The following is a 9,288-nucleotide window of genomic DNA, read 5'->3' as shown; positions in this document are numbered from 1 at the left end:
AACTTCTCCATCCATCTGGACCATCCAGGGTTGCACAACACTCATCAGTAAAGAAGACTGTTTGAAAATTAGTCTTCATGTATGTCTGGGCCCACTGCAACCGTTTCTGCTTGTGAGCATTGGTTGGGGGTGGCCGAAAAGTAGGTTTATGCACAAGTGCAAGCCTCTGAAGGATACCCTGGACATTACCATTTTTTTTTATTTTACCATTTTATCTAACTTCATCCACACAAAAATGACATAAATCTATACCTACTTTGTACAGCTGTTTTCTTTTTGTTCTATATTTCTTCATATATTTTCTATATTGTGTACTGTTATTTTATTTTAACGTTAATTTTATATTTTATTTTATTCTTTCCTAGTCAAATTTACCTTTAATTAATTTTTTTTTATATTTATTTCTTATTCAGAGTCTTTTATTTTAAGGTCACGAGCAGTTGTCTAAGCATTTCACTGCATATCGTACTGTGTATGACTGGTTTTATAATAAAATTTTATAAATAAAATTTGAATTTGAGGTTCGCGAGACTCCAGAGGCACTAGCAGCTTAAAATACCTGTTTGCTGCTTTGTAATGGAATTTTAGTAGCTGCTCTCTTAATCCGATGACTTTGTCTGGCAGAAACCTTCCTCATTCTGCCTTTATCTGCACGAACCTGTGTGTGCGCTGAATCAGCCACAAATGTGTTCACAGTATGATGATCACGCTTAAGTCTTCTTGAAATATCTAATGTTTTTATACCTTGTCCAAGGCATTGCACTATTTGATGCTTTTCGGCAGCATAGAGATCCTTTTTCTTTCCCATATTGCTTGAAACCTGTGGCCTGCTTAATAATGTGGAACAACCTTCTTCTTTTCCTTTAATTGGGCTTATCTGGCAAACAAATTATCACACGTGGCAGAGATTTATTTCAGTGATCCAAAGAGCTCTGAGACACAATACCATCCATGAGTTTAATTAAAAAACCAAACATTTAATGTTTATGACACTTACAACCAATTTACATTATAATTTGAAACACGGTGTAGAGTAAGAGACATAAAATACTTTTTGGGGATGTGAACATCATCAAATGTTACTGTGGTAGTGCTTTATTATTAAAAATGCATTTCCATTTAATTTTTTTTTATGATTTCATTAATATTTTGACTTCACAGGCCCCGAGTGTCTCTTCAAAGCGACTTGAAATGAACTAACATCACTATAAAAGTGTCTTTAATACGTATTAAACTTTAACTAGGAGTGTTTGTGTTTCAATATTTTCTCTGAAGCAGCGACTCAAAACACAGACAACTGTCTCATGAGTGACCGAGACATTTATAACAGCTAATCTTTGTGAGTACTAAACCACAGATATTGATCTATTACTGAATTCTTTTTTTTTTATATAAATTTCTTAGTTAAATTCATGACATAAATATTACTCATAATAATACAAGTCTGTGTTCATGCAGGTGTTACATACATACAGTATAAAGTTTAATTTAATTTAAAAATACACTGCATTACAAAAATTTACTTCTGATATTTGTTCCCAAATTTTTAACAGATTTACAAAAAAAAAGGCTCATAATATTTCCAGCTGTGTGTGTGTGTTTGGTCAGTTTTAAACATCTAATTTCTAATTGTCAGAGATTCAATAATGGAAATATAAAGTTATTCAAAAGTGACGTCTGATGTGCCGAATCTCACCCCGGCTCTTCACACAAATACAACTTAATAATAAGATAACATTAAATAATAAATTTATTTATTTTTGATTAAACTACGGTATATTCAGTGTTAATATTTACTCTTTATTTGTCACTGTGTTAAATTACTGTGCTGTTTGTGCAGCTGGATTGTGTGTTAGTGAGACAGATGACTGAGCAACAATGTGACAATGTGCAGGAATTTTACACAAAACACTACACACTTTATTCTGGATTACACAATCTCACAGTAGGACTACTTCCACCGAAGAGCCAGAATCCAGCGTACAGAGGCTGAGTGAATGTGGTGTGGACTCTGTGGAGGAGCTTCATCGTGTCTCCAGAGACGCTGTAGAAGGACAGAGTTCCTGCACTGTGATCCACATACACTCCTATTCTGGAGGTTAATGAACCTTTTAGATCAGCCTTAATCTTGTTGTGATAGAAAAAGGGAAAGGAAGAAGAAGAAGAAGAACACAGCAGACTCCAGGACTGATTGTTGAGTCCAAACCGACACTCATCACCCAGTCCTTTCCTGCTGATGTCGTTATATGAGACTGATATATCCACATCCTCACCGCTCCACTCCACCTCCCAGTAACAGCATCCACTCACACTCTCCTTACACAACACCTGACACCAGTAATTAAATCTCTCTGGATGATCAGAGTACTGCTGCTCTCTTAAGCTGAATCTCGCCGCTCTGTTCTTCTCAGACAGAATGAGGTCACGATGTGCCGTGTTGGGATCCAGAGTCAGATAACGGAAATCTAAAATAAAAGAGAAGAACAAACTGAACAATGTGAACATGTTGGGTTTAATTCACAGAATACTGTATATTCATGTGAAGAGTGAGACAGCTGTCTGTGTGCGCTGATATCTGAGGGAGAAATGTCTCAATGTTCATTCAGAATTCAGTCTAAATAATATATATATTTTTTTTTTTTTTCTAACTTGTCAGTATTTAGTATTTTCTATTCTGCTTATCAAAGATATAGTAGTTTATTATTATTATTATTATTATTATTATTATCATTATTATCATTATCAGTGTGTGTGTGTGTGTGTGTGTGTACATTTCAGAAACTCTTCTCTGCTCTGTGGCTCTGGTGGTGAAAAGATCTGAACTGCTGCAGCTGTGGAGAGAAAAATGGAATTGACAAAAGCAATGATCAGGTTGTAAAAGATGGAAACAGTTTAAAGTGATACAGTCAGTTTATTCATTTTAAATCAGTATTTAAGTTCAAACTGTCTGCTCCTCTTACCATATGGAGGGATTTTGTTGAACTGCTCCTCATAGAAGTCTTTGAGTCTCTTTTTCAGATCTGAGAGACAATTCCTCACTCCATCAAATGAGAGATGTTGATGGACACTGATGCTGGATGTCTGAAAGTTTGGTCTGTCCATTGGAGGAGAATGACGTCCAGAAGCTAAAGCCTACAGAAAGCAGATTAAATGTAAAACACACTTGTGACATCAAAGGACATTCACTGTTCCATTAACAGGAGGTGTTTTAGAGAGTGTGTGAGGAACATGTGTGTGTAGATCAGACAGTGAGTGTTACCTGGAGAACCTGGATGTGATCGTGTGTGTGTGACAGCTGCTCCAGCTCAGTGAGTCTCCTCTGAAGATCAGCAATCTCCTGCTCCAGTTGCTCCAGGAGTCGTTCAGCTCGACTCAGTTCAGTCTTCTCCTGAGCTCTGATCAGCTCCGTCACCTCCGAGCGCTTTTTCTCCATGGAGCTGATCAGCTCAGTAAAGATCCTCTCACTGTCCTCCACTGCTGTCTGTGCACTCAGCTGTTAGGACACACACACACACACACACACACACAGGACTTAAAGCTCATCTATCATTCCCTCTCTTACTGCGACTCTAAATGACTCCATGTTGTCCATGTTGTGTGTGTTTCTAGGAGCAGCTCTGTCTCTGCTCACTGCTCACCTTTATAGTGTTCACAGCCTGTTTCAGCTCCTGCACCTTCTTCTGCTTCTCCTGGATTCTCTGCTGGGATTTTATCTGCTTCTTCTCTAACTCACTCTGAGGACAGAACAGTTACATTCAGCTTTTTATAAAGTACTTACATAGATAAGATAAGATAAGATAAGATAAGATAATTCATTACATACAAAGATTCATATTTCTCAGAGCTGTGAAAGTTTTGTGTGTGTGTGTGTGTGTGTGCTGTAGTGTTACAGTTTCCCTTCACTGGATCTAAGAGACACAAACCCTTACCCAGCATGATGACAAGAGTGGAGTAGAGCACATTATATCTGCTTTGTTTATGTTTATGTTTATTCTCTCTCTCTCTCTCTCTCTGTGTTTGAATTTGAAATTGATGTTTAAATCATATAATTCACTAGAGCACATGCAGTGATGGTGACCGTGACACATACGCCTATCAGAATGTAGAGTAATGTTTATATCATGTGACATATTCAGATGTGAGTGACAGGTGAAGCTTGTGGTTAGTTCGGTCAAAATGTGGAACCATAAGAAGCTGACAGTCAGATTTAGATATCGGTGCCATGGGCAGCCACACAGAACAGCATGTTGGTGAAGCAGCACAATGCAGACGTGAAACAATAATAAATAAATTGTAATGGTGGTGACATTTGTGTGATCAGTTTACTGTTCCTTCAATGCAGGTTACATTTTTCATGCCACCGTATGGTTGGTGCCCTGATTCTAGTTTGTGAGGCAGGTTACTGCCCAAGAAGATCTCTCACTGAGTGTACGAGACGGGGAGGGGAGGAGAGGTGGACACTACCTCAGGTCTCACCACTGGAAGTCTGAGTACAGGGAAGTGCAGGATCACTCAGTCACTGAGTAAACCACAGTTCATTCATAATACTGTCTACATACACTATAGAACATCACAGACATGGTGGATTCTTATAGTTTGTGTATAATTATTAATAATAATATAAAACCAGTCTACACACTCCTGTGATGAAATGGTTTGTCCTGAGATTAGCCAGATAGAAAAAAATAAAAGATAATAAAATGTAAAATCCATGTCAGATGCCCAGTTTATAAATGTCTGTATGTAATAAAGTTTTTCATGTCGCTGTAAAAGGAGTTACGGTGAGTATAACACCTATGTGGGTTAACATGTCGTGCTGTGTTGCTAGCTTACATTACACTGGTTAACACAGAACAGATAATTTTACAGTTTTACACACTAATGTGTGTAGCCTGACATTACAGGACGACTTTCACACACACACATACCAACACAAAATAGAAGATGCTTTATGCGCACACACATGGTCACAGTCTTATAGTAAACAGCACACGCCTGCACGGATGTATATTATACAAGTGAGAGACTTGTATTAAAAAAAAATTGCACGTCTAACGTTCGCAAACCGGTTACTTGCAATCCGAGGTTTTACTGTATATATATATAATTTATACATCTACACATATAATAAAAGTATAGAGTTGGGGTGTGTGTACATTGAATATATTTGTGTAAGATGAGAAATATAACACATCAACTCTGTCTGTTTGTCTGTTTGTGTGTCCACACATAATTTAAAAACCACTGGACTTATATTAATGGGGTTTCAATGGCCAAGATTGAGGTAACATATGTACGGTGGCCCAGGAGGGCAAATCATCTTTCCCGTATATTTGTGTGTTTTTCTCTTCTAAGTGTGCTTTTTCCCTTGAAAATGTATGATCTTTCCCATGTAAGTGTAAGAGTTTTCTCGTTTGTGCGCAACTACGTTTATCACAAATTACACCCAACGAATTTAATTATAAAATACGTATATACAGTGGTGTGAAAAACTATTTGCCCCCTTCCTGATTTCTTATTCTTTTGCATGTTTGTCACACAAAATGTTTCTGATCATCAAAAACCGTTAACTATTAGTCAAAGATAACACAACTAAACACAAAATGCAGTTTTTAAATGAAGGTTTACGTTATTAAGTACACAGTTATTAACTGAGGTTTATCACACCTGAGTTCAATTTCTGTAGTCACCCCCAGGCCTGATTACTGCCACACCTGTTTTAATCAACCTGTTTCATCCTGTTTCCCCTGATCATCCTTGATTTATCAGGTTCAAGGTTAGCACAGTCTTCTACCAGGAAGTTTTAGTACACTTCATGCTTCCCTTTGCTGACCAGCTTTATGGAGATGCTGATTACATTTTCCAGCAGAAATTGGCACATTGCCAAAAGTACTAATACCTGGCTTAAGGAGCATGGTATACCTGTGATTGATTGGCCCGCAAACTCACCAGACCTAAACCCCATAAATAATCAATAGGCTATTATAAAAAAGAAGATGTGAGACACCAGACCCAATGCAACTGTGCAACTGTATGTGTATGTGTGTGTACTGTATGTGTATCCATATATATCACAAACATTATCTAGCCAAAGAGTTAAACACTCTAATATTTCATACTTTGTATAGTAACTAGTGATAGTAATATCACTTTTAAAAGTAATTAGCAAAACACTGTGCACATGTTACTAGATATAAACTATAATTATGAACCTCATCCTGAAAATCTTTCTCATTCTCACCTGTTTCTCAGCTCTTTCAGTTGCGGCTGTGACGGTGTTGTGTCCTTTGTGATTATCCATTGTACACAAATAACAGATGCAGGTTTGATCAGTACGGCAGTAGATCTTCAGCACTTCATTATGTTCAGAGCAGATCTTCTCTTGGAGTTTTGCTGAAGCTTCAATTAATGTGTGTTTTTTCAAACCAGGAACTTCCAGGTGCGGTTTCAAATGAGTTTCACAAAATGAAGCCAGACACATTAGACAGGACTTGATGGCTTTGTCTTTTTTCCCGGTGCAGAAATCACACTCCACATCTCCAGGTCCAGCGTAACAGTAAGCAGGAGAAGCAGCTTGGACTTCAGGCTTCTTCTTCAGTTTCTCCACCACTTCAGCCAGCATGTTGTTTCTGTGTAGAACAGGCCTTGGAGTGAAAGTGTCTCTGCACTGAGGACATCTATAAACTCCACTCTTATCCTCCTGATCCCAGCAGGCATTAATACACACCTTACAGAAACTGTGACCACAGGAAAGAGACACCGGATCCTTCAGGAGATCCAGACACACTGGACAGATGAACTGATCCTGATCTACTGAAATACTGGCCTCAGCCATTTTCCTGCACTAATACACTGAGAGAGAGACACAGTCTAAATAACGTTTTCTTTGACAAGAACTTCCTGGTTCTGTGTGTGTAAGAGAGAGTGTGAGAGGACGAGCTAAAAACGAGGGAGTGCATGAATACACCTCTGTTAACCATTTCATCTCCATTAAGTCCATGAATATGTGGAGATTTAAATTATTCCTGTCCACAGAACACCTGAAGTAATCCTTTCATCTTGTTAATAAATGCATTTTACATAGTTTATTGATATTTTTATATATTTATTTACAACCCCAAATTAGAAAAAGTTGGGACAGGGTGGAAAATGTGCATAAAAAAAAGAAAAAAAAGCAAGTTATAATTTTTTTTTTTTTTAAGTTGGGACGGGGGCAATTCAGGGGTAGTAATGAGGTATAGTTATGGTGGCCCAGAAGGGCAAATGATCTTTCCTGTATATGTGTATGTTTTTTTTCTTATAAATGTGTTTTTTTTTCCTTAAAATTGCTTTTTTTTTTCTTTGAAAATGTGTGCTTTTCCCCTTGTAAGTGTGTGCTTTTTCCCGTTTGTGCGCAACAAATTTTTCCGGTGAGAACTCTTTATCTCCCGTGTTTTGCAAGCTAAAAGCTAAAGCTAATGTGCAAAGGACTATGGGAGTGAGGTCAAAACACAACTGAACATGGAACCTTTCCGGATATCAGCTTCAGGACTCAACATCATGAGTATACAGTGAATTATAGCGTGATAAAGTTATAATTTTCACTAAATTTTTAACTGGACACACTTACCAGGTAATGTTTAATATATAAAATTAATTAGATGTTACTGTTTTAGGCACTAATGATAACTTTGTAGCAGTGTTAATACTATTGGAGTATTTGGGGAAAATGCCGAGCCGAGTGTAAATGGCAGTGATTAAAAGGAATATTATCTCATTTAGACCATTAAACACTGATGTAAACCATCAGGTCCATGGCATCTCTGTAATATACATCCACATATGGATTTATAAGCAAGCTAATATCACTATGCTAACCGCTATCGCTTAGCATGGGGAAACTAGCTTGTTCATTAATATATATTAGTTTAATAGTGTATTTGGACACATATACGTGATGTAAACAGTTAGCTCCATTGTTTCTGTAAAATGCCTGTCCAAATATGGATCTATAAGCTAGCTAATATCAGTATGCTAACCGCTAACGATTAGCATGGGGAAACTAGCTTGTTTATTAATATATATTAGTTTAATAGTGTATTTGGACACATATACGTGATGTAAACAGTTAGCTCCATTGTTTCTGTAAAATGCCTGTCCAAATATAGATCTATAAGAAAGTTAATATAATTATGCTAAGCGCTAGCTCACTAAAAGAATAGTTAGTTATGTGCTTACACAATGTATGTAACAGTCAAGAAAAGGTACAAAAACTGTATGTAACAGTTCAAGGTTCTTGAACATTTTACAGCGAAGGACTCCTTCAACTGTAAAACATAACCAGGGTGTCATCTTTAACAGCTTAATGCAGTGGGTTACATAAAAAAAACAACTATTTAAAAACATGTAGGCTTATAAATAGTACCAACGTGTGTGTGTGTGTGTGTGATATATATACATACATATATATATATATATATATATATATATATATATATATATATATATATATATATATAAAATCATGTACTTTGAATGGAATGTTCAAGAAAAAGAGTACCATAAATTTAAAATTAAATAAATAATAATTAAAATACACATGTAAACAATAAGAGTGACATTTGAAATATAGTTTACCTAAAAAAAAATGATGTGCCATGCGAAAAGATGACCTCTCCAGATCCCTTGGGCTGGACGGCCATCTAAGACCGGACCCCAGCCCGTGAGGGAAGCATCTGTCGTTAGCGTTTGCGACGACAACACGGACCTAGAGTGGGGCCCAGAGTCAAAAACCGGGGTCTAAACCACATAGAAAGAGTACAAAGCGCTAAGCGCGTATCCCTTATTGCCTCTGTGGATTGGCCCTTGGATGAAATCCATTGGCTTTTATCCACAACTGAAGTGATCTTATGTGCAGAAGGTCCAAGGGTATCACTGTGGAAACTGGAAGTTGCCATGACACCTAACCCTCTCTGAAAGTAGTAAAAGTTACTTTCTGGCCTAGCTTGATCTCCTTTAGCGTATTGAGAATGGATTTGACATGCGCAGGAGACAGCTGTGCCCGCGAATCCCATATGACACCGATAATATGTCGTACTTGAGCAGGAAAGAGAACACTTTCCGTGGCGTTGAGTCTCAATCCTAAGAATTATAGTGAGCTAGAATGACATCTCGATGTCGAAGCGCTAGCTGCTAAGACTGAGCCAGAATCGGCCAGTTGTCTGTGTAATTCAGGATACGAATGCCCTGGAATCCTAGAGCCAAGGCTGCATCTGTACATTTTATATATGTGCAGGGAGACATGGCTAG

The 9,288-nt window shown here is 37.4% G+C and overlaps 1 protein-coding gene across 1 annotated transcript; it reads right to left on the bottom strand.

The window, feature by feature from the left end:
* Positions 1–1,850: 1,850 nt before the first annotated feature.
* LOC128541145 (E3 ubiquitin/ISG15 ligase TRIM25-like) lies at positions 1,851–6,835 on the bottom strand. The gene is made up of 6 exons (XM_053511387.1): positions 6,242–6,835; positions 3,639–3,734; positions 3,260–3,493; positions 2,961–3,132; positions 2,772–2,831; positions 1,851–2,465 (listed from the first exon to the last, which is right to left on the bottom strand). The coding sequence occupies exons 1-6, from the start codon at positions 6,833–6,835 to the stop codon at positions 1,921–1,923; spliced, it is 1,701 nt and encodes a 566-aa protein (XP_053367362.1). The 3' UTR covers positions 1,851–1,920.
* Positions 6,836–9,288: the final 2,453 nt, after the last annotated feature.

The sequence above is a fragment of the Clarias gariepinus genome, chromosome 2 (assembly GCF_024256425.1).
Source record: "Clarias gariepinus isolate MV-2021 ecotype Netherlands chromosome 2, CGAR_prim_01v2, whole genome shotgun sequence".
Lineage (NCBI taxonomy): Eukaryota > Metazoa > Chordata > Actinopteri > Siluriformes > Clariidae > Clarias > Clarias gariepinus.
This window is presented reverse-complemented; position numbering and strand designations above follow the sequence as displayed.